We start from the raw sequence: 26,148 nt of genomic DNA on the forward strand, positions 1-26,148 counted from the left end.
CATAGATGCCATCAAACTAGATTCTACCTCTCAAATAAAACGTCCAAATTCAACTTCATTGGTATGTGAAATAATGTAATTTTCTATTAACTCACTGTCTGGGGAGAATAATATTTGATCCTCCAGTAATGTCTTTTGACTCTAGATCACAAAGGAGGTCATTACTAATATTGCTGTTTCATCTCTGCTGCACAAACAGGAGCAAGAAGATCATCAACGCACAACTGCTGAATTGAGAACTGAATGCAAGAGTCCTGAAAATTTGTCCAGTAAACAACCTGCTGCCTGCAATATGCTGTCTAAATAAAATCTAATATTATTTTGCTTAGGCATCACACAGAAGAGAAACTGAATAAATTCTTTCAATGCTCAGTGGATTTTCTGCTAAAATCCTAATTGTCTCTGAGTACCATTTCTTTCTTTGAAGAAGACAGACAGACATGAAATAGAAATATTTTCAACATCTCCTGCACTTGCTGGATGCCCCACAGGACAAACAGTGAGGTTCACTGTCACTTCACTTATCTGCCATGAGGGCAGCTAAGGAGTTTTCCTAAGGGGAGAACACTCAGAAAACCATTAAGCTTTGTTGTCAGGAGCAGCCACAGTATGACAATATGTTTGCAACAGCCAAACCTTGCTGTTTTTGCTGGTGGGCTTTAGTGAGAGGAAGTTTTTATTCATCCTCTTGTGTTAAGTTGTGCTTTCTGAGAGAGGTGTTTCCAGAGTCATATAGCTTGGGGAGGAATAATGCCATGAAGAGGCATATAGCTTAGGGAAGAATAATGCCATGCAGAGTGCTGAGCAAACAGCAGCATATTATATATATGTTTATGATTCTGGATGCCAGATGGAATAATTCAAGTGACCTGATTAGTTTTTCATTTGTCAATAGTGTCAATCAGTGGCATTACTTCAGTGTACATTTGTTGAGAAGGAAGCTTTGCACAAGGACAGGAATAAAATTGGGCATTCAGAAAGAAGTAATATGAGATAAAAGATTCAATCTCACCTGATGAATTCATGATACATCAACAACCCATTAGGCAGCTGTTCCTCCAAGTCGCCCTAATGCAAGGCTCTTCTCTTGACCTCTGTGTTGTAACAGTGTGATCCAGGCGATAAACCTGAAAGCCTCATATATCAGAAGGGGAAGGTCTGCTGTAAATTAGGCACAGTACTGAGATGCGTAGAGAAACAAGCAGCACCCAGTTGTCCTCGCATACGTGGAGCCAGCATGCCTTTCTTTCCACTGAGACTGATGCTGGGGGTGAGCGCATTCTGAACAGATGTGATAAGAAGGTTCCTGGGGAAGGCTGCCAGTGAAAAGGTGATTTATTCTCTTTCTGGAAGGAAGAAGCAGAACCTGGGTGGAGGGAGACCACAGTTAAGAAACAAAAGCTTTGGGAAGTACATTGTGTGGGTCAGAACAAACCTGCTATACATGTTAGTAGTGCCAAGGATAGAAAGAAGCACTGACAAAAACAAAGAGGTGTCTGCTGGAGTAGGAATTATGTTTATCCAAAGACGAGGAGTAAAGATTATGTAGAGAGAAATCCAATAATCAGCACTCAAAGATCTGAGACAGTCAGTAGCTTACTTCAGCTTGCCAGAATGCCTCATTCAAATAGCAGATGGAACAAAAATTGTGATAAGTAAGTTTGTCCTGCCCCTCAGATACGTGAATCAAAAAATGGCAACTGTAAACAAAGTGTTTACAGCCCTTTGTCTGAAACAGGCTGTGGGGGTTGTCATACAGAGATGAAATACATTTTTCTCCCTCTACAATTTGCTTTGAAAATTGTAATACTCTCTCAAATTAAAATATTGAGTTTCTGCTCAGCTTTGGGAAGAATGTAGTATTTATGCCTCTGGGGGTCCTGAAGAAAAATTGCTTGGGTAGGCTTTACATTATTTTGCAGTAGCTGAGGTTGATATAATTATATTGACACAACAGAAGTCTAAGAAATGAGACTCACCACAAGTATATTGATTTTGGAGTAACTTCTTTCAAATTATTTTATATTTTTTTGTGTTGGCTTTTTCTCCTAGACCTTACGTTTTGTTGTAAATGTCTCTAGATCTTTGAGAGCAGCTTCAGAGTCCACCCTGGAAGTTAGCTCGGAGTATATAGCTCAGAGTATTTCACAGTATCACAGAACCATAGGGGTTGGAAGGGACCTGCAGAGATCATTGAGTCCAACCCCCCTGCCAAAGCAGGTTCCCTACAGCAGGTCGCACAGGTAGGTGTCCAGTTGGGTCTTGAATATCTGCAGAGAAGGAGACTCCACAACCTCCCTGGGCAGCCTGTTCCAGTGCTCCGTCACCCTCACCGTAAAGAAGTTCTTGCGCACATTCGTGCGGAACTTCCTATGCTCCAGTTTCTGTCTGTTTCCCCTTGTCCTGTCTCCACACACTGCTGAAAAGAATCTGGCCTTGCCACTTTGCCCCCCACATCTCAGATATTTATAGACCTGGATCAGATCCCCTCTCAGACTAATTTTCTCAAGTCTAAACAGACCCAGTTCACTTAGCCTTTTTTTCGTAGGGGAGATGCTCCAGACCCTTCACCATCTTTACGGCCCTCTGTTGGACTCTTTCCAAGAGATCCCTGTCTTTTTTGTACTGGGGATCCCAGAACTGGTCACAGAACTCCAGATGAGGCCTCACCAGGGCAGAGTAGAGGGGGAGGATCACTCCCTCAGCCTGCTGGACACGCTCTTTTGAATGCACCCCAGAATGTCATTGGCCTTTTTGGCTACGAAGGCACACTTCTGGCTCATGGCCAACCTGTCATCCACCAGGACAACCAGGTCCCTCTCTGCAGATCTCCTCTCCAGCAGGTCATCCCTCAACCTGTACTGGTGCATACAATTATTCCTCCCTAGGTGCTAGACACTACATTTGCTTTTGTTAAACTTCATCTGGTTTCTTACGGCCCAGCTCTCCAGCCTGTCCAGGTCTTGCTGAATGACAGCACAGCCTTCAGGTGTGTCAGCCAATCCTCCCAACTTCGTATCATCAGAAAACTTGCTGAGGGTGGCCACTATCCCCTTGTCAAGGTCACTGATGAAGATGTTGAACAAGACCGGACCAAGCACTAACCCCTGGGGAACACCGCTAGTTACAGGTCTCCAATCAGACTCTACACCACCAATGACAACCCTCTGCGCTATGCTAGTCAGCCAGTTCTCGACCCACCTCACTGTCCACTCATCTATCCCATACTTCCTCAGCTTTGTTGTAAGGATGTTGTGGGTGACAGTATCAAATGCCTTGCTGATATCAAGGCAGACTACATCCACCACACCCCCCATCCACCCAGACAGTGACATCATCATAGAAGGCTACCAGGTCATGCATGGTCGTGAACCTATGCTGACTATTCCTGATCACCTCCTTTTCTTCCACTTGTCTGGAGATGGCACAAGCTGTACCAACAACTTTCCAGGAACAGAGGTGAGGCTGACTGGTCTGTAATTACCTGGATCTTCCTTCTTGCCCTTTCTGAAGACCAGAGTGACACTGGCTATCCTCCAGTCTTCAAGCACAGCCCCCATTCTCCATGACCTCTCAAAGATGATTGAGAGCTCTGCCAGCTCCCTCAGCACCCAGGGATGCACCTCATAAGGTCCTATGGATGTATGAACATTGGTGTTGCCTACGTGCTCACGGACCACCTCTTCCCTGACTAAAGGGAAGTCTTCCATTTCTGAGACCCTTTCACTAACCTCCAGGGTCTGGGATTCCTGAGGGAGAGCTTTTTCACTGAAGACAGAAGCAAAGAAGGTGTTCAGTATCTCTGCCTTCTCAGCATCCCCTGTTACCAGAACACCCTCCTCACTTAGTAGGGGACCCACATTCTCCCTAGTCTTCCTTTTACTGTTAACATACTTAAAAATGCCTTTTTTATTATCCTTTTCATTTTTGCCAGATTCAGTTCCAGGTGAGCTTTAGCCTTCCTTGTTGCCTCCCTGCAGGCCCTGACATTTCTATATTCTTCTCAAGTGCTCAGGCCCTTTTTCCACATTTCATGGACCTTCTTCTTCCCTTTGAGTTTGTGCATGAGCTCCTTGCTCATCCGCTCAGGTCTTCTGCCACCCTTTCCTGATTTCTTGTTCACAGGGATGCACTGATCCTGAGCTTGGAAGAAGAGCTGTTTAAATGCTGACCAGCTCTCACAGGCTCCCTAACCTTCTAATACCCTAGCCATGGGGTAGCTCCAAGCAGGTCCCGGAAGAGACCAGTGTTGGCTCTCCTGAAGTCCAGGGTAGCAATCCTACTTTTTACCTTGCTTCTTCCACTCTGGATCTTGAACTCCACCATCTCGTGGTCACTACAACCCAAGGTGCCCCCAACCTTTACTTCCTTAACATGTCCTTCCTTGTTAGTGAGAATAAAGTCCAGTAACACCCCTCCCCTTGTTGGTTCCTCCACCACCTGCATCAGAAAGTTGTCTTCAACACATTGCAAGAACTGTCTGGACTGTGCATGCCTGGCCACGTTGCTCATCCAGCAAATACCTGGATAATTGAAGTCCCCCATAAGCACCAGTGCCCAGGATTGTGACTCTACTTCCAGTTGCTTATGGAAGGCCTCATCAACCTCCTCCTCCTGATCAGGGGGCCTGTAGTACACACCCATAACAGTGTCACCCTTACCAGCCTCCTTCCCCCTTTATACCTAGTTTTAAGACCTTTCAATAAGTCCCACCAGTTCCTCGGCTAGGATCCTCTTACCCCTTGGAGACAGGCTACTTCCATCTGCAGCCATCATGCCAGGTGCTGAGTAAATTGCTCTGTGGTCAAAAAAAGCAAAATTCCCGTACTTGCACCAATTTCTAAGCCATCTATTTGTGAGGTGTTTTTTTGGATCCTCTCAGTATCCTTCCCTGCCACTGAAGGTATAGAAGAAAAAACCACCTGCACACCTGTTCCTTCAACTACCTGCCCCAGTCCCCTGAAGTCTTTCTTGATAGTCCTCAGGCTTTTCTCAGCGACTTCATCACTGCCAGCCTGAACTATCAATAAGGGGTAATAATCAGAAGGGTGAATCAGTCCAGGAAGTTTCCTAGAAATGTCCCTGACCTGTGCCCCAGGGAGGCAGCACACCTCCCTGTGGGTAGGGTCAGACCAACATATTGGGCTTTACATTCCTCTCAGTAGGGAGCTGCCTATGCCAACCACCCTTCTGTCCTTCTGGGTGGAGGCAGTCTTGAGGCGTGGGGTCAGCTGCTTCACCTGAGGCAACCTCATGGGTGGACCTCCCTCCACACCCTCACTCACCTCTCCCTCGAGTTCCAGGGCCTCAAACCTATTTTGCAGAGGCACCTGGGGAGCCGAGGATGGTCGGGATGGGGGATGCCCACTTCACTGAGCTGGTATCCATTTCCATTCCTCCTTCTCTCTCAAATTGCCTTGCTCTGCTTGGCAGCGACAGGGCAGGGGTCCACCACTGTGTGGTGAATATCACCTTGCCCTTCTGGGAGTTACAGTGCTTTTGCCACTGTGTCACACCCCCCAGTTCTTCACTTTTCCAAATAACCTCATGGCAAAAAAAACACCTTCTTAGATGAGCAAAGCCCCCAGAGCCTTTCTTTATATAGCCATAGTCTTGGTTAAAATTGCATAGTCAGAGTTAGAGATTGATGGTATTCTAAAGATCCAAGGGCTGCCAGACTCAAATTCACTGTCAGCTTGGTTTGGCTGGTTTCAGTCAGTATATGTGACACACAGATGAGCAGCCTGAGCAGTATCATAGATATAGAGAGTTGAGAAACCCATTTAGCTGCCCCAAGGGCACTAGAAGCTATTACAAAACACAACAGCAAGAGGCAGGGGGGCAGAGTCTCTTTTCCACCTGCTGGGGTATTTCCAAGGTGATGTGACACTGAGAAATTGTCTTTATTGCAGAATACCATCATCTCTGATTGCTTTCCAGTCCCTTTCCAGTTCCCTGAGGAATCACACTGTTGTTGCAGGTACTTCTCTCTCAGTCTTTCTCAAGAAGAAAGCCATTCCAGTTCAGAGAGCAGGTACAGTAACTCAAAGGGGAAAAAGAAGTCTTCTCAGAATAATCTATCTTTAAGAAAACCACTTGGGTTTGCTGAGCATACATACATTTCATAAAAAAATGAATCCAAAGTATTTTTCTCTTGGTTAGTGAATAGATAAAGATGAGGAGAAGAACTTTATTTTCTCTTCATTTGAAAATGGCCCTTTTACAGTATCCATTATGGAATCAATATCTTTCTCCCCCAAACTACAACACTGATAGAATCCCAAAATATGAAAAACACAGACCAAGTTACATTTTGCCAGCAAAATAAATACTCCTATCTTCAGAAAGTACGTATTAGTGTTGTTTAATTTACTGCATTTGTTTTGACAGCTTTGGAGACAGCTTTTTACAATTTGGACTTTACTATATTTTAAAATGGATAAAAAATCCTAGCATGCTATAGTTCGTATGACTATAGAAACAGCTAAATATCCTATATTATTCTTTTATTTATTTCCTCTCTACGTCAGCACCACAGTCAGCATAAAATTTTACATAATGTGCAGCTACCTGAGATTTTAACTGCTACAGGGATAAGTGCCTCCTGTTATAATTCCTTGGCTTGCAGTGACTTATCTCCACTGGAAAGTATAACAACACAGCTGACTGTTGTGCACACTTTGCTCCATCTACTTACAAAGCTGGTGTTTCAATTAGAAATTTCTAGCAGGTCAACCAAACAGAAGTACATGAAAACAGACAGAGTAAATTATCTACATGGTTAGATCCAGCTGTTGGAGCTCCCCTTAAGGGGCTTAGCTGCATGTATTTCACCAAAGTTAATGGGAACCATATATTTATCTTCCCTCATATTACTGACATTGTACCCCCCGCTATGGCTAAAGCAAAGCAGTTCTCAGAATTTTTGCTTTCATGGCATCTCACAAGCCTTCTGAGCATGCTGCCTGCCACAGGCAATCTTCCTGCCTCTCCTTTTTCCGTATACACCTCCTCACCTCTCTGTCAGTTTTACATTCATGTATCACAGCTGCAAATAGCAGCTCCAAATGCAGTTGGAATCCTATAGTGTTACCCACTGCACACATTATGAAGATACTAACTTCAGAAAGTACTGTATCACTCTCATCCAGCTACTTTTTTAATCTCTATCCTCTATATAATGGCCAACAGACATTAAACCTCTCATGTGAAGGTGACCTTGGCAAAATATCTGTATGACAAATAAATGTCTTAAAACATAGCTGTTGGTGCATTCTAATTCCTGTAATTATTCCATTTTTGTCCCATTGGCTCTGTTTCGGCTGAAGAAGGGAATGGGACCATTGTTATGTACAGAGGATGAAGATCGACGTAGAAGGAGCTAAGCTGCTAAACAGGCAGTTAGAGAATGTAATTTCCCGATCATCAAACTAAATTTTATTTATGCCTTGGACTGAATTCTTCTATAGAGTGCACATGTTTAATCAAACCTTCATTAATGCCATCCTGGCATCTTTAATAGGTAACACCCTGGGGAATGGAGACTTGTACCTCAATTTTTATTGTTGTTTATTCATGGAATACAGACCCTACAGGAATACCCACCTGTTTATGCTTTGAATCCCTCTCTCTTTCCTCAGTGGAAATTCTTCTACCAAACTCTGCTAACAGGCATCTGAAGGATGAGGAGATTTAATCTAGGAGTACTGGAAAAGCCAAAGTTCAGATGCTAATTCTTGAGCAAAAAATCCAACCAGTAAAAATAATAACAACAACAACCCACAAGGACTGAATAGCTTAAGGCATTTGTAATGGTTCTGCACATCCCTATCAGTGATTCACATCTTGACCAGTGGCTCAAACCCAGTGCAGGAGCTTCAAGGGAAGCTCCATCCTTTGCTTGAATTCAGTCAGTGCCTAAATAAATGCTGTCCCCTCCCAAGGGCTGCTGTTAAAAAAATTCACCTGGTGAGACCACCTGGTCACTTGGTACTCCAGGCATTTTTAATGATCCTTCATAAAACCCACTGTGGAAATTCTCTGAGACTCTTCTTGAATTACCTCCCTATGCCTTGATTTATCTGATTTAAGGAAGCTTGAGCACCCTGTAAAAGTACCTTGTGCTCTCAAAAATGTGTGAAATAGCACCAGCAGGATTATCAGTCTGTAGAAACACATTCATGAATCTCTGTTGGAGCAGAGTCAAGCTCTACAAGGACAAATGAACAACATCTTTGGTATAGACAGGACACTTACAACTGGACATTTTCTTACTAGCTTGAATATGACACCTCTTGATTAAGTTCATCCTGTTGAGTTACCAGTAGATAAAAAACTTTGTACATCTACCTTCAGGTTTTCACAGAGATTGATTAGATAATGAACCAGATTCCTGACACTTTAATTTCTCCCTGAGCTACAAAATGCTTTGAATACGATACTAAGCAGTGGGAGTACATTCATGTCACTGCTGGGGACACTGTTATGCAAAGTGATCAGACAGAACTTCTGGAGAAGGCAAGTAGTCTACAGTAGCAGACACTTCCCAGTGTAAATGTACAACTCATAGAATCATAGAATGGTTTGAGTTGGAAGGGACCTCTAAGATCACCTAGTTCCAACCACCCTGCTATAGTCAGGGGCACCACCTACTAGAGCAGGTTGCTCAAAGACCCATCCAGTCTGGCCTTGAATTGTTCCAGGGATAGGGCATCCACAGCCTCCCTGGGCAACCTGTTCCAGTATCTCACCATCCTCACAGGAAAGCGTTTCTCTCCAATATGTTCTCAGAATGTCTACTTAAAGTGGAGAACTGGACCACTTTGCGTGTTGCTGAACAAAGTTCCCTTTGCTTTCCATGTGAATAGACAATAGCCTTTGGAAGAGGTCATTGCATAGGAAATCTGTCTGCTACAGTGGATTATTAAGCTTTCAAAACATTTTATTATATTTCAGAGAAGCAGGAAAACAATGTTCCCCCAAGAAACCAGCAGAATAATTCTAAATTAATAGCAGAATAACTTCCCAGAGCAAGAAATCTGTAATTCTGAGTATGAACATGCTGTGGTGCCTGTTACTGTGTTATACCAAAACATAGTAACATAAATACTTGTATTTCTACTTTCAAAGATTCTGCAATGTTTTCTTTCTTACTTTTATTTTCCAAATACAGTCATTTACCCAAACTCAAAAATTTTATCTCTTAACCTTCTATACGTCCTGAGTAGAACAATTACCCTAAGCTTACACTTTTGTGTGATTTCACTTTAAAGGAGACTAATCCGAGCCTACCAGATTTGGCATCTAGAAACATTTATAGCTGTCAAATCTAATGAAACTCAAGTGATTGATCTTCTAGGTAGCAGCTGCAGCATCCTCCAGAAACTAATTTAATATGAGATCTGTGGCAAATCCATAGAAACTGGGTTGTTCAGATGCTCATTTGACTTCCCTTTTTTCCTTTGGTTGTTTAGATACAGTGGGCCGTAAGAGCATAATAAGGCTGTAGAAGCAGATGTGAGCAGAGAGTTTGTCCCATTAGGTATAACAGCATTCAGAAGGAGCTGGAATGGACATTCAGAGAATATTACGTACTTTGGGGATTTTGTGCACACACCACCTACATTCTGCAAATACATTCCTGACAGCATTTTGGTTCTTTTTCGCATGCATTACCGATGCTGCAAATGATTGTATTGTTAGTAGATTATGGATTTGGTGCTCCTGTAACTGCTGAAGAGACCACTAGTAAGAATATTATTTTTCTTGTCACATGGCTGCTCTCTGTTTTGATTTCCTAGTATAGTATTGTCCAATATAGCAAATCACTTGTAATATTTCAAATTAATTTAAGAATCTCGTGGTTTGATTTGATTGTCTCTTGGTTATGTCACACTTCAGGTGATCCATTTCAAATAACCCAAATTGCAGGGTTAGTTTCTGCATGAGAAACAGGTCCTAAAAGTATGTTGTTTCTTTCAAGAACAAAATCATCCTGCCTGTGATGCAGTAACACCCAAACTTCATTTGGACAATATTAACTTGAATATGATAGGTAGAAATAGAAAAAAAACAACAAACCAATGTCACCATCAGTCTCTATCAGCATTGTGAAAGAGAAATGCTGTCAGGTAGAGATGCTTTCAACTATGGGAAATTTAAAGGACTTTTTAAAGAATAAAACTTGCACATTTTATTGGCAAAGGGTTGAAGAGAAGAGTAGCCGAGGATTGTGAGGACTGCAGGTAACCAGAGACAGAAAGTAGAAGTGAAGAGGTACAAGTGTGGTTAATGCAGAGGTGAGAGTGAAGGAAAGATGCTGGTGGATCTGGAAGAGGGATATGACATGAGCTGAGGGTCTCAGGTGGAAGAAAGAGACTGGAAACTTCTCTCCAAGTGGAGCAATGGCTGATCTGTTCTCCTCTCCTGCTCCTCAGAAATCTAGCTAGAAAGGAGAGAGACCTATCCTCTTGCACAGCTGACACCATGTACACTGATGCAGAGAAGAGCACACAGCCCGAGTGTGGGAAACTGGCCCTGAGTCTGGGGAAATCCATCACCTCCACTGAACCCACTCATATGTAAGTTAGATCATGGACTTAAACCTTGGTCCTGAGCACCTCTCCAAGACCTCCATTTAAGCTATCATTTTCTTGTATGTCTGAGTCTTGCACCTCTCATTTCCTCTCTCTCAAGAGAGTGTACAGACTTTCAGAGGTGCTGAGTGAAGGCTCAGAGATGAAGACAGCAGGAGAGATGAGACTGCAGGTAAGGGTCTGATTTGATGTCCTCTAATAAACTGCTGGCTGTGATGTGCCAACAGAGAAGCAAAAAGTGTCAGTACAAATCATATTTCTTGCCATTTTTATGGCACAGTTACTTGATAGCACACATCCACAAGGGAGCGGTGGTGGGAAAGGGCTGGAAAGGAAATCAGAGCAGTACATGTTGAGAGGAAATCAGAGTAGAAGAGAGAAATTCCAGCTTCTCCATCAGCTACCAGCATGCCTGCTGAAATGCCTGACAAGATCTGAGAGCACTGACCAAAGTTGTACCTACAGAAAATAACAGCTTTACTTCTATGAATTTTACAACCAACAAGTTCAATGTTTATATTATTATCTAAAATCAAGATCTTTGCATTGTAGAAGTTAAAACTGAAAGCGATTAGGAAGAGCATTCAAGCACTGCTGTTTACCACACTTCAATTTATGGATTTGTAAAATAAGGGATCTTAATTTATGTACTTATAAAAGAAGGGATCTTTGCTAGACTAAGTTCTGTTTGTTGCTAGTCAGTAGAAATTTGCCTTAATGGTAGAACTGGCTGCTCTTCAGTAAGTGAATAAATAAATACCATAAATCTAATCTGCAGTTATTTAGAAATTAATTCATATCAGTCAAAATGTTATCTATGCATTTCAAAATAACCAGTGGCTTACTGCTCAGCACAAAAAATACATCTCTAGACTTGTGCTTCAAGAACTAATAAACATTAATTCTGCATTAAAATGCTTGCTCTTGGCTGACCGCATTGTTTTTCTGTTATGCCTCTTTTTCAATATTTTACCAAAAGAGCAACAGAAGTAATGGAAAAAATGTTTGAAGATTTTCATATATCTACATCAAATGAAAGTGATGCAGTCATTGCTTATTGCAGTGTCTGACAACAATGACAGAACACTGATGGCAAATCTTTCACTGTAAGCAGGATAAATAACTTTACAAGCCTGAAGGAAATGAATGGGCCTAACAAGTTTGCAAGATGTTAGCAGTAATCATAATCATGCCTTTGAAGATCTATCTGCTATTAAGAACAAAAAGAAGTCCAGATTACATTTACATGTATTCATTTCACATATTCATACACTCATTCTCACATTCTAGAACCATTTCTTCCATATGTGTGACTTCTGCACGCACATTTAAAGAAGCCATACACATTCCGTTTTTGTATTCAGTAGTCAAGAACTGCTGCAAAGAATACTCTTGCAGCTTGTTGTATGAAGTGTTTCTATTTCCATGCCGCACGGTATTTTCTTTCTCATCAGTCAGACCTCAAAATTAAAAAGGTAGATTCATTAATTCATGTATAACTGTTCTGTTCCCACTCAAATCAGTGCTATATCGCATGTTCTAAATCTTCCATTTTCTGCACTAGACTTACAGTCGTGTAATACAGGAAGAAGCATTCTTAAAATAAATATATAGGTTTGAGCCAAAGACTAGCTATGCTTGAACCTTGGAGAAATGTGAGTCTGGATATAGATATTTGTATTTAATCTTTGTATGTTATTTTACTTAAAGGATCATGTTGGAAAAGTGACTGCAATTGATTGTGTAGAACTGTGCATTCTTTCTCTTCCAATAAGTTTTCTTTTTAACCCTCGTCCTGCTCCCTTTTCTTCTCTTTGTACAATAATCACAGGATGGTGCAAGTATGAGAAATAATGATCTGTAAATGCAGGAAACTGAGGGCAATTTTGTGAAAAGCAGATGGAATTCTAGATCTGTAACACTGGCACTAATTTGCTCAAATTTATTTTTAACCTGTTGGTCTTCAGAAACATTTGCTTTTCTTTAGAGAAAAATAAAATTGCTCATGATGTTACTACTAAGCTGACAGGATGGGAGAATTTTGGAAAAGTAGGATGATTACAGCTCACTTGAAGAAATTACACAGTCAGTTAATAAGGATGCTTTTGGTGTGAGTGGAAGTTACTGAAGCTGGTTAAGATGTGAAACCTTCTAAATCAAATTGAATTTTAAAAATGAACTAATAAATCTCCTCACAGCACACGTTAATCACATTAACCGGTATCTTTTGGCAAGGTGACTCAGAAAACAGAGTCAGTGTGAGATATTAAGCCTGGAGACCTGGATGATATTTAGAAGGTCTTAATGTGGATCCACAAATCAAAAATTTGATGTGAATGTTGGCTCAACAGCCTCTAGAAGTTGTCAGTTTAATTTGTTTGGACCAGATTCTGATTTTCTAGCCAGGTGAAAAGGGGTAACTACTTTAGATCAGTTAGATCATAGCTTTTCTGATGTAGTTAGTAATAATACAAGATTTTTCAACTTTATTCTGGAAGTTAAAGGACTTCAGAGATCTTGCACTTTTCAGGACACAAAATGGTTGTTCGTTAATAATGATATAGAAGGAATCTAATAGGTATCTAAGGTATCTATCTAATAGATACACTGGTCCTTTGGGTCAGACCCAAGAGAGAGATGGCATAGAGTGCAGCAGGTTGCTCATGGAGCACTGTATGGACACAAGGACTCCTCCTAAGGACTCCTTCTACTGGTTTGTGCCCACAAGTCATCAGAGGGTTACTTGTGGTTGGCTCAACAGCTGGTTCCAGTAGCTGCTGGATTTAATGGCAGGGTGAGAGTTGACAGGGTAGTATTTGCCTTCATGTTTCCTTGCTCTGTTTTTGTGTGTGCAGTGATGCTCCACAATGAGTAGATCTCTGTAGGACACACCTCTCAGAAGGCTTTTTGCTGAAATTTATTTGGCCTCTTATAGAATACATTGACCTAGTATTGAATGCATACTTCAAAATATCAGGCAGTTTCAATGTAGGTATGCTGACAAATCAAAATATAAACCAGTTGGCATCACCAAGCATCAATGTGTACACTAGCAACAATACAGTGACTCATCAGTTGCTATTATGAAATTCTGTATCAGTAAGCCTGCCCATTAGATACAATAATATAGATAAGCAGAATAAGGTCTCCCCTTTTACCCTGAGGACCTGGGAACTGGCCAACCTAACAGATAAGTACTTGCCATGGAGACTCGCTTCACGTGTGCAGTCTTATCTCTTTTACCTTTGTTTGCTTTTTTTGCCTTTCATATATATTTTTTGCATTTTTTCTTCTGAAAGTACCAGCCATCACATGCCTTTGCAGGGCAGGAGGTGGTACAGTACAGATTTGAAGTGTAGACTGCTTGGTGAATAAGGAATTAGTTGGATGGTCTCAGTCAGAGGGTTGTGATTAGCAGCTCTATGTCCACATAGAAGCTAATGATGAGTGGTGTCCCTCAGGAGTCTGTCCTGGGACTGGTACTCTTTAACAACACTATCAGTGACATAGATGATGGGATTGAGAGCAACCTCAGCAAGTCCACAGAAGACACCAAGCCGAAGAGTGCAGGTGATGCAACAGAAGGAAGGTATGCCATCCAGAGGGACCTCAACAGGCTTGAAAAGTGGGTTCATGAGAACATAATGGAACTCAACAAGGCCAAGTGCAAGTTGCTGCAACTGGTCCAGGGCAATCCCAGATATACAAACAGCCTGGGAGAAGAACTCAATGAAAGTAGCCCTGCAGAGAAGGTCTTAGGGTTACTGGTAGATAAAAATCTTAACAGGATCCAGCACTGTGCACTTGCAGCCTGGAAGGTAGATTGTATCCTGGGCTGCATCAGAAGAGGGGTGGCCAGCAGAGCAAGGATGTGTGATTGTTCCCCTATTCTTCACCATCATGAACCCCACCTGCAGTATTGCATCCAGGCCTGTGGCCCCAGCACAAGAAAGATGTGGAGATGTTGGAGCAGGTCCAGAAGATAGCCACAAAGATGCTCAGAGGGCTGAAACACCTCTCCTACAAAGGTAGGCTGAGGGAGTTGGGCTCTGGAGAAGAGAAAGTCCAGGAAGACCTCAGTATGGCCTTCCAGTACTTAAAAGGAGCTCATAAGCAGGAGGGAAAACAACTTTTTACACAAGCAGATAGTGATAGGACAAGGGGGAACAATTTTAAACTAAAAAAGGATAGATTTAGATTAGATGTCTGGGGAAAAATTTTAACTTTAAAATTTTTAAGACTCTGGCATAGGCTGCCCAGAGAAATTGTGGTTGCCCCAACCCTGGAAGTGTTCAAGAACAAACTGGACGGAGCCCTGGGCAACCCAATCTAGTGCATGATCTAGTGGTTGGCAACCCTGCCCACAGTGCGGGAGCTGGTACTAGATGATCTTTGAGATACCTTCTAACTCAAGCCATTCAGTGACAGTCACCTCTCAGCCATGACATTTACCTGCAAGATCTGCCCCTCTCCAAAGAGCTCAGCTCTGCAATAATATGATTAGTTGTATCAGCTGGCACAAAATATACTTGGGCAATGATGTGTTGTGGAAAGGATCAAATGAGGACAGGGAACTTTATAATCTGACCTGCTGTAAAAAAAAAAAAAAAAAAAAAGACTCTGCACATTGACCTTCTTCATAGTATATAGTATACCTAAATGTGGGTGTAATCACTACAGATAGCAAACTTTTGAAATCAGAGCTGTGAAATCATAGTATGTATTTAGCACTGATCTACAGAGAAATGAAGAGGGCTTTTTTTCTGCCCACATGCAAGAGCCCAGGAACTGCAAGGAAGAATACTGAGCACAGGGTCTACATTTGGAAATCCAAAGTAATGAAATGCCCTGTGGATGAAGTGGTTTTGACTGTCACATCACCTGGCAGCTGGGAACAATTCAAGGTGCACCAATTGCCAATGTCTCTTCTAACTCTCCATTCATTCATCAAAATGACAACAATATATTGTATGGCTTTAGGTCAGGTAAACAACACAATTGATTTCCCCTGCATATTTTTTACTACATCACCCTTAGTACTACCATCTGAGATGTATTTGAAGGGGATCAGTGTTGTGATTGGGCTCAGTACAGAGATCTGCAATTAAAGGAAATGCACATGCTGCTGCATTTTACCAAACTGGAAAGAGAAGGGTGAGATTGATGTGGAGGTGACAAGGTAGAAGCAGCTCAGTTTTTGTGCTGTTCAAAAAAAATGGAATGAATTCACTAACCAGAACAAGGATACAGACAGCATAAGGTAAGTCTGATACAGAGGCAGAAGCAGCCCAGTGTTCACCCACCAACTCCAGATTCAAGACTGCTCTCCTGAAAGCTGGTCTCTGTTAAACCTGCTGATAAAATGTGTGCTCCCTCTTCATTGATAGCAGTGCCAAGAACAAGACAAGAACAATGCTCTGTTGAGAGAAGTTATTCAGAATCTGTGGAGGAGGTTATGTGACACAGGAATTTTTTAGTACTAGATTGCCAAACATGAAAGCTATAGTCTATATTTTGTGTTGCAATACAGACAAAAGAGATGATGAAAGCTGGAGGGAGGACTTGGCTTCATGTTTTTTAAACCCATTCTCTCTTTCTGTTACATTAGCACAGAAAACAGAAGTTTGTACACAGTCCTGCAAGGTGCTGAATGCTCTCTTTCTATTTAAATCATTGCATTCAAGATAGAGCACACTTTTCAGAATAGGCCTTATTTTTAAGCATAGGCAAGATTTGTTAAGGAGCACTGATTTCCCCATGGATTTACATGGATTCTAAAAAAAGAAGCTAGTATAAGAAGCAATTTAGATGAAGTAAAAGAATTGGAATTTGCCATGCTACTGTATTGCTTCTGTTTTACACCTTGGTCATTTCCTTTGTGAATGATTAATTAGGTTGCAAGTGATTAGATTAGGCAAGTATGCTGACTCAGAGCTTAATAAGTACATATGAAGAAATTGAAGGGAAAAGGCATAGTAAATAAACAATATATTTTACAGTGAGCTTATTTTTGCTAGGTCAAGGTAATAGTTCTTTTAACCTATACTAAATGCATATGAATGATGATTGCAAAATAACCTTAGAAATCTCTCAGAAGTTCAGACTAATGCACAGAAACAGGATTCATTATGCCTCCAAAATTATTTCATTGAAGTATACAAAGTGAAATTTCTTTACAGAAGATATATTTTCAAGAGTTTAGACCATGAAGTGCAAAGTGTTAGTAACTTAGGTCTTCAGGTCAAGGAACAAGGAAAAAACATTGAGCTTGGTTCCACTGATAGGTCCTTCAAATTCTAAAAAAGAATTGATGTCCATGTGTTTCTTGTGCCTTTCATTTTTCCAGTAGAAAGGGCTGGGATATTATGCAGTGGCCCATCTTCTTCAGAAATATGAGTACATGTTCAAAGCACCTAACTAGAGATGTCATAGAATCATAGAATCACTCAGGTTGGAAAAGATCATCGAGTCCAACCATGACCAAACCACACTACCCTAACTAACAACGCTCTGCTAAATCATGACCCCGAGCACCACATCCAAATCATTTCCAAACACATCCAGGGATGGTGACTTGGCAACCTCCCTGGGGAGCCTATTCCAGTGCTTAACAACAGACCCTTTCTGTGAAGAAGTGTTTCCTAATATCCAACCTAAACTTACCCTGGTGCAACCTGAGGCTATTTTCCCTCATCCTGTCACCTGTCACCAATGAGAAGAGACCAACCACGTTCTCACTGCAATCACCTTTCAGGTATTGGAAGAGAACAATAAGGTCTCTCGACCTCCTTATCCCTAGACTAACAGCACCAGTTCCCTCAGTCTCTCCTCATAGGGCACATTCTCCAAGCACTTCACTAGCCTTGCTGCCTTTCTCTGGACCTGCTCCAGCACCTCAATGTTATTTCTGTACTGTGGTGCCCAAAACTGAGCACAGTACTTGAGGTAAATGTCCCAGTGACCAACTCATTAACTCCTGAAAGATTTCCCTGTCTTTCTTCTCATCCCTACTGCTAGGGCACACATCTGCAGAGCATAACTGACATAATTCTGATCCATGCCTGGCCTTGCAGGACTGAGTTTACTGATGATATAGAGCATGTTTTATAGGCTGTACCTGTTTAACAGTTTATTGGCAAAACAGATGAGAATATATAGGCTTCCTGACTTGCTGACTTCTCTTTGACTGGTAGGCTGGCAGTAATGCCCAAGAAGGAAAACAAATCATTCCTATTGTTTTGTTTTGTTTTGTTTTATTTCCTGGAAATTTAATTAGAAAAAAGCATGTGCAGAATTTGGTAACATTCCTTACACCTTGTCTGTAATTTCAGTGGGTCAAGTGTTCCTTAGAAGGACATCTCCATCATCTCATCCTTGGTACATATGGCAGTCAGCAGCAGTGATTAAACCTAGGCAGTTATTTACCACAAAAAGAGGATCAGGAAATTTCTGAAGGTTTGGTTAACCCCCACAAGATTTACATGCAGGTTTACAAGTTCAATTGGATACTCTGAAGGACCTCAGCAGGATATCTTACAGATTTTCAGTGGGAATACTGAAATCATGGAGTGGTAGGCAAAAATAACATGAAGATGACTGAAGGCCAGTTTACAACTGTTCTTATTCCAGGAAACTTTTGAGGCTTAGAAAACAAGCAACAAAAGCACAGAAAGAAATCCAGAAAAAAAAATATTGAAGACTGTAGGTCCTGGCATCACACCAGAGAAGATTAATGTATGGCAATGAAAATGCAATTTGAAGTATGAAACACCTTAAGATACTTTCATTCAAATTTGAGCTGTTTATTTTCATGTGATTCATTCATATTTCTTAAGGTAATTTTGATCAAATGTTGAACTGCCCCCCTGCTGCCATCTGTCACACAGCCACAGCATGTAATGAGATACTGGTGGGAAGGTTGAGCCTCTACTGCCATTGCACCAACATCCACCCCTGATTTTGTGGGACATTTTAAAACAGGAAGCATTACTTTCTGAGCAGCCCTCATATAACTTGTTGAATTACATTGATCCTATTTTATGACAACATGTAATGATCGGTCTGACATTTCCCACAGTTAATATAATTTGACTATCACTCCTTTTCCTCCTCTTGAAAGCTAATAAATGACGACACACATTTTTGATGACACTGCATTTCTGTTATTTATCAAATGACCTCTAATATTTCAATTGCCTTTATCAACTAACTTGAAAAATCGATATCCAAGATGCACAGAAAACTATATAAGCTTGAGGTTTGTATTGTTGATCTCAATTTGTTACTTCATGCCATCTGACCTAGAGGTTACTCTTAAACCCTCTCGGCATTTCACTGCTATCTGATTTGCAGGAATCGAAGGCTTAAGCAAACATGTCCAACCTCAGTGAGGCAGAACTCATTCACAAGTTTAATGGGATTTCCTTTACCACCAGGTCTTCTCCAGAGCTTTTAAATTCCTTGGATGCATTTGATGCTAGAGAAGATGATGTCCTTTTGGTTTCCTACCCCAAATCTGGTAAGTTCAACTTTTGTATGTTAACTGCAAGATGTGTCAATAGTTTGTTTCATGTTCTCTGCCTAAATTACTTGTGAAATGTTCGTATAAAAGAAACAGGAAAGGATGTATGAGTATGTGGGTATGTTATTCTCCCAGTCAGTGTTAAAGTAACAAAACAAACAAATAAAAAGAACCAAACCAAAGCAAATGCAATAACAACAACAACAACAAAAACAAAACAAAACAAAAAAAAACCCAAAACCTAACACTATTTGTTTAAATAAATTTTGGTTCTGTAATACAAAATATTGTCAGGTGTTTTACATATTCAGAAGCAAATAGATTTTTGTTTCTTGTAAGCAAAATCTGTACTTGAAGAATTTTCCTGAGGACTTTCTGCATTTAATTATGAGCAAGTGAAGAGGTGTATTAAGTCATTTGTATGACTCTTGTCTGTAGATATTTCTTCTTCCTTCTCTCCTCAGCTCTCACACACATGGAAACTCACATCAGGGTGGAAGCTCAATTAGTTATTTTCCCAATAGCTTACTATAAGGATTCTTTCCCTCCTTCCCTGAAAAACAGGTTATTTTAAAATAAGCAATAGGAATAATATAATCACCTAGGTTAACAAAGAAACAGAATTTTATTCCATGTATCCAATGAGTTTGTTTTGATACAAATATCAGTGCTTTTCACAGAGTCTGTAATTTATCCACAACAAGAATTTTTCCAGTACTTACAGATCTAGAGCCAAAAGGAACACTCAGTTACAGAGTTTCTTGAATCTCAGAGTTTAGCAAGCTGTTCTCACATGCAGACTGCATGTTCCATATATTTTCTCACTAACAAATCTTCTTTCCTTTCTCCCTTCTTTCTTTTTTTCCTTAAAACTAATTTTCTGAAGGCACTCACTGGCTTGCAGGAGTCATAACAAAGCTTTACAATACTCCAGTTACATTAACAACTCCCATTGAACTTGGAGACGTGTCCAAATTGGAGGAACTGAATCAGCTGTCATCAAAGAGAATCATACCAACACACTTAGACTACAACATGTTGCCTCAGCATTTTAAGAGTAAAAAATGTAAGGTAAGTCAAAAAGTTATAAAAGCCGTAAGATATGTTAAATGCCTGTTAGGCATCTATTCTGTCTAGTTGATCCTTAAACACTTTAAAATGACTTACAGTTTCCAGAAGTGGTTTGCTGTGTACATGAGAGGCTTATAAAAAACAACTCTGGCCCTCAGATTTTATCTTAGAAGTTCTAAGTTTTGGGAGTATCCAAAGCCAGACTTTTGGGACAAGTCTTATTTCAGTGAAAGGTAAAAACTGACATTTTGCAGCTGTTCTGTGAATGTAAAGAAGGGAATGGTTTTATATATTAGGTGTGGGAGTTTGTTTAACTCAGGAGTTAAAAGAAAACAGTCTCTTTGATAAAGCATAATCATTACCCATCTGTAGGAAACATACATTTGTCTACAAGATAGTGTTTGCTAACCACTGTTTACTTCTGCTTAAACGGGAACTAATACATTTCTATCTTAATGACTTAGTCATTAAGGATGGACAAACCCTGGAAGAAAGGGTTTTGACACTGGAACTGCATGTGAAAATGCCACATTTATGCACACAGCTCCTACAAAGCAAAAAGGACATCACCATTAATAACCATAACATCTTCATTTACAGATGATCTATATCAGCAGAAATCCAAAAGATACTGCAGTTTCCATGTATCATTACTATCAAGAGAATCCAAACCTTCCCACTATAGATACCTGGACTGCTTTCCTTGACTTGTTCTTAGAAGGAGATGGTAAGGATAAGTGTTACAATTTTTTCTTTCAGCTTATATTATTATTATTATTATTATTATTATTATTATTATTATTATTATTATTATTATTATTATATTCTGAACAGAAAAAGTTAAGAAATATTAATTATGTGAAAATTCCTTGCTGAACTCCTAATTCACAAATCCTCAGATTTATTATTTCTCCAAGATAAATTCCAATTCTAAACTAAGAACAAGTAATAGGATGTTGTCTTCAGCCCTTCAAGGATGTATTTTGACAGGTGGATGCAGGCTGGTGGCATAGGCATTGTTTGAAGATGCCCAGAGGGCAATATATGGATTAGTGTCCTTCAGAAGGGCAGGTGGCACACACAGAGGTTGTCTCCAGGCTGCTCATAGAGCCATGTTTACAGGCTTAGTGCCTTCTCTAATCTTGAAGGTGGTCTTAGGTGACCCTTCAGAGGGAGTCTAGACGCTTTCACAAGCACCTCTGAACACATTCTTCCTGATATGTTGTCTTAATCCTGGGGTCCAAAGACCAAGGACATGATTGAGATTTGTGTGAGTGGCAGCAGTGGCAAGGAACCTGACAACAGGACCATGTTCTGTTATTCACTCCCATTTTTAGTGTTTTATTACTCCTTTGAGGACACGTGTTCCTACTATACACCCACAGTGGTGATAACAGCAACAATGATAGATGAGCTTGAAAATATCAAAGCAAAGTGCCATTGCAGCCCTTGTCAGCTTGTATCAAGGCTCCAGAAGTCAGTCTGTATTTTCAACAGATTTGTGGATCCTGTGCTCCTTGTTCAGAGCAGCCCTAAGACACATGCTTCAGTGATGTGCAGGATCTTTGCTTGTTTAGTAACACCTCTGAACATCAATTAGTAAAAACAAAAGAAAAGAGGATACTACCAAATTTTAAAAGCATTTCCCATTTGTCTGTAAATGAGTAGTCTTCTGCTGTTTTCATTATACTTATGCATGGTACAAAAAGATAACAATGTTGGTTACAACATAAATTTATGTAAGAGGTGCAACTGGGAGAGAGGTCATCAAAGCCAAAAGGGCCTCTGACTTCCAGGTACTGGAGGCAGGATGGTTCACCCCTACAGCATTAACCCATAGAGTAACAGCTCAAGGGCAGCAGAGACAATAGAGACGACATCACTCTTATAGACTAAGAGCTTATAGAACCTAGAAGTCCCTATCATTCTTTTTTTCTTTTTTAATAGGCAAACTTGGTTTCTTTGGACACTTGTCCTGATAAGTAGGTTATCACCCTGATAGAAACAGGAAAGAAAAGCAGCAGATACTCCAAATCTATGTGTAGACTCCATGATTTTGGAAACCTGCCTATTTCTTAGGACTGGGCATTTGCACAGATGTGGGCTAAAGGGAAGCAGGTGCATTTGTTGGGTGCATTCCCAGTGGGGTTTAGCAGGCTTTAATTGCACACTGTGGTGCACAGGTGCTCTACAATTAGACAAGGTTTTCCTGCAGCAGGTGGATACAGGCTAAAGCATTCAGCAAAATACCTAAATATGTCTCAAGGTTTGCAAACAAAATGGTGTCCTTTATGATATTTAAATATTTTATTTTTATGGTAAAAGTATAATGCAAGGTTGCAGTTCACAGCTCCTCTGTCCATGAAGTTCTCATTATCCTGGATGAGGTTTTCAGCTCATTTGTCAATGCGTCCGGTCTTGTCTCTGAACCAGAAGAGTCAGAATTGCTTTTTTAAAAATAAAGCTGAAATTTAGCTGTCTTCCTATTATTCAGTAAAGGGAGCATTCAGACAAAGCAAGTACTATGAGTCAGTTATAAAGCCATGAGTTACCTGTGTGGTTGGCTGACTGATGTATTTGTATAATAAGTAATTTTTCTATCAATTCTTCCTTGACTATTGAAAATATTCTTATTTCTTTGCTAGAGCAATAGTGTGCTCCATTTAACAGACTCCTAATTTTGTTTCCTAGTGTGATATTTATACTTATAATTCATGTATTTCCTAGTTTATTTTCCTAGTTTCTTTTACTTTGACCACAGATCTACAGATATTTGCTCAGATGCTCAGATCCTGTTCTGCCCATACATTTGCCTTCACTAAAGGCCTGCCACTAGATTTGGATTTATTTCTACTATGGTGCCATATTCCATAATAACCTGTCATTTTAATATTAAATATATATATATATATATTCTAACAGAAATGGTAATTTCTTTGGACTGTAAATCTGAATCACTTCACAAAAAGAATTTAATCAGATTTAGAGGAACATACATAGGGTACAGACCAAGAAGAAACCATTCCCCTAAAAGTTTGTGAGATGTGGAGTTATTTATTAACCAAGTACACATTAATCTGTATGGGTTTTCTTTTCAGTTGTCTGTGGATCCTGGTTTGATCATTTCCTAAGTTGGGAAGAACATAAAAATGACAAAAATATATTGTTTTTGTTCTATGAAGACATGAAAAAGGTAAACATGCTCTCTGTTTCTGTTTCAGAATTCATTACTGATAAATAGAAATAATTAAACTATCAAGGAGCAAATTCTGATGAAAACAATAATTTACATAACAAAGAAAAGTCTGATTATCATCTCAGAAATATAAAAGCTTTATTCTTCCTCATCTCAGAATCTCCCCAAGATTGTGAAGGAAATCAGCATATTCCTGGGCATAAGCATCAGTGATGAAGATATCCAAGATATCTGCAAGAAATCATCCTTTTCAGAGATGAAAAAAGACACAGAAAAAGAAAACAGTGATCCCAGTCACACCGTCTGTGCCCTCACATCCAACAGGAAGCTAATTTTCCGAAAAGGTAACTTCATTGTCCTAACTTAATACAGAATCATCAATTAGGACATATCCAACAGAAGCCTAGATAGTTTTGAAGACATCTTGAGTCACTCCCAGGAAACAGCAATTGGATTCTCTGATTTGAAGCCTTTTTACAAAATGTTCTCTAAGCTCTTCAGTTGCAAATGCATGTTTACGCTAGAGAAACATGGAAGGGGTTCTGAAGCGTTTGCTCTATATGAGCTTTGGAGTTTAAAGAAAAGTTCACAGAGCATTACTCTTTATCTGCATTTTTGTATCTGAAGTTTACTCTCAGTCTCTCGCAAGCCTCTATGAGTCTCCTCTCGAATTACCAGTGAAGGTCACTTGGTTTGCTAGAGTGGAAAAGGTGCATTTCTTAGGAGGGAGTCTGCTGGTAGCCTTTATCCTCTGTACTCCCTGTTATCTTACTGAAATGTTCCAAAAAAAAAGAAATATGCTGACAATGACAACAAAAGAATGAATGACTCAGATCATCCTGTGACTCAGATCACCTTAAGGTCTTGGCCAAATTGGGATCTGCTGTAAAATCTTCAGCGGTTCATAGCTCATATGTGACTTAAAAACATGCAGAGGAGCTGTTTCCTTGCTACTAGGTTTTATATGCTGACAAGGGTGAGATGAATTTCAGCCAGCAACCATTTGCCTCTACTGGAAGAACCCAGGTAGAGACCTTTAATGGCAGACATCTAAGATGAGGCAAGATGACTCTGCTGAGATGAAAAAGAGCTCTATTTCCACCTTGAAAACCTGTTACTCTTCATTGTGCCACTTAGTATTGTTGGCACTGCCAGGTGACACATTATGAGAAACAAGCCTTAGGACTTAATATGGATGATGATTCAGCTTCTCCCATCAAAGTCTCACCAAATCAATAAATGAATTACTCATAATCATGACCTATCATGACCTATCACAGAGACTATGGTTGATAACACAATAACAATTTGTGCCAACTGCAGCATTAATAAAACTGGTCTGCCTTTGATTTGTTTCATTGCTGCATATTGCCAGACTCACTGTTCTTCTTCTGCCCCTGCTCCTCCAGGTACTGTTGGTGACTGGAAGAACCATTTCACTCCAAAACAGAACTTACGGTTTGAAGAAGTATTTGGTGAGAAAATGAAACTCAGCAAAATGGCAAAACATCTCACCTATGAATTCTAAATTCATGGAAACAACAAGACTTACCAAAGATGCAGACAGAGCATTTGTTGGGAAAATCTGGATGGGAGCTAAGAGAAGTTTAAAGAAAAACAGCTGCTCTTGGAACTGACGCCACAAAGACAGAAGAAGCACTGACCACATTCATTTACCTTGTTTACATAAATATATCTTATCTATCAGCCTTACTTTTCACATCGTCAAACAGTAGGAATGTGAACAAGGCTTGTAAAATGGAGATCTGGGGACAGGAAAATTCTGGCACAGTTCTGGAACTGAACTCAATCAGAGGGCAGATTTTCATGGTTTTATAGCCAGGTGTCAGACCCATTTTTTTACATGTAAATCTACTTCAACATTTATTTATTTTTTTGCTCTAGGTGTATGCAAAGGGACTTCTTGGATCTTGTTTAAAAATTTAACCTAAATATTAAGAAAAAAATAATCCTGTAATAACCTGTATGTCTGAAAACATATAAAAAATGACCATTTAACTCCTAGATTCAACCTCTTCCTCATCTACTGTGATTTGGAAAGTGCCTATTTTATCAGACATTGTTATTGATGCTAGAATTGGAAAACATAGTGTTACATTTGAAGATTTGCAGTTAAGTTTGTGTATAAAATTTTGTTTTGTTGTGTTTGATTTGCTTGTTGTTTTTTGTAACAGTATGTGCTTCTCTGTTGTAACTTATTTCTGTGTTAGATATTGTATAATTGTATTTTCAATTGTATTTTCAATGAAACTGTGATAAATCCATGCAGATTTCAACATTATATGTTTTTTCATTCTACTTTCTTCCTGTAAAATGCCTATTTCCAGTGTTTTGATGAAACCATTTTATTTCACAGCTCTCGTTCAGTAGAATACAATAGTTTCACTGTGGCAAACAGAGCAGTACACAAAGTCACTTTAAAGCAAATAAGACACGCTTACCCTGCCCTGATAAGACAGGTATTCTAACAACCATCTGTCTGTGTTCACATCTAGGGACTATTCTAGGAACAGAGTGAAGACATTTCTTATGATTTACTGCGTGATGTGGTTTCTGTCTGCACCTTCAATTTGCTTTGCAAGCTAGAATTAAGTACTCTGCTCCCTAACTATTCTTCCCCAGCCACATAATTCCCAGCAAGAACTGTCTGAGAAGAAACTCATGCAGACAAGAAACGTTAGTTTGCTCTGATTCCTCTGTGCTTTGCTCATCCTTTGGGTGAGCTGTTTCTGAAAAGCTGTGGT

At 40.1% G+C, this 26,148-nt stretch overlaps 1 protein-coding gene across 1 annotated transcript; it reads left to right on the forward strand.

The window, feature by feature from the left end:
* The first annotated feature begins 18,867 nt into the window (after window positions 1–18,867).
* LOC107317127 (sulfotransferase 6B1-like) lies at window positions 18,868–25,685 on the forward strand. The gene is made up of 6 exons (XM_015869435.2): window positions 18,868–19,113; window positions 20,003–20,187; window positions 20,788–20,914; window positions 23,286–23,380; window positions 23,541–23,727; window positions 24,793–25,685. Exons 1-6 carry the CDS (start codon window positions 18,969–18,971, stop codon window positions 24,909–24,911), a joined length of 858 nt encoding a protein of 285 aa, XP_015724921.1. The 5' UTR covers window positions 18,868–18,968; the 3' UTR covers window positions 24,912–25,685.
* The last annotated feature ends 463 nt before the right edge of the window (window positions 25,686–26,148 follow it).

Source organism: Coturnix japonica, chromosome 1 (genome assembly GCF_001577835.2).
Source record: "Coturnix japonica isolate 7356 chromosome 1, Coturnix japonica 2.1, whole genome shotgun sequence".
NCBI classification, from domain to species: Eukaryota; Metazoa; Chordata; class Aves; order Galliformes; family Phasianidae; genus Coturnix; species Coturnix japonica.

What these genes read in the sequence shown, in the direction of transcription:
- LOC107317127 (XM_015869435.2), top strand. Translation starts at nt 18,969, where the DNA reads ATGTCCAACCTCAGTGAGGCAGAACTCATTCACAAGTTTAATGGGATT. An exon ending in GGTTTCCTACCCCAAATCTG is followed by an intron (nt 19,114 to 20,002) that starts GTAAGTTCAACT and finishes AATTTTCTGAAG; the next exon opens with GCACTCACTGGCTTGCAGGA. An exon ending in GAAGCTAATTTTCCGAAAAG is followed by an intron (nt 23,728 to 24,792) that starts GTAACTTCATTG and finishes CTGCTCCTCCAG; the next exon opens with GTACTGTTGGTGACTGGAAG.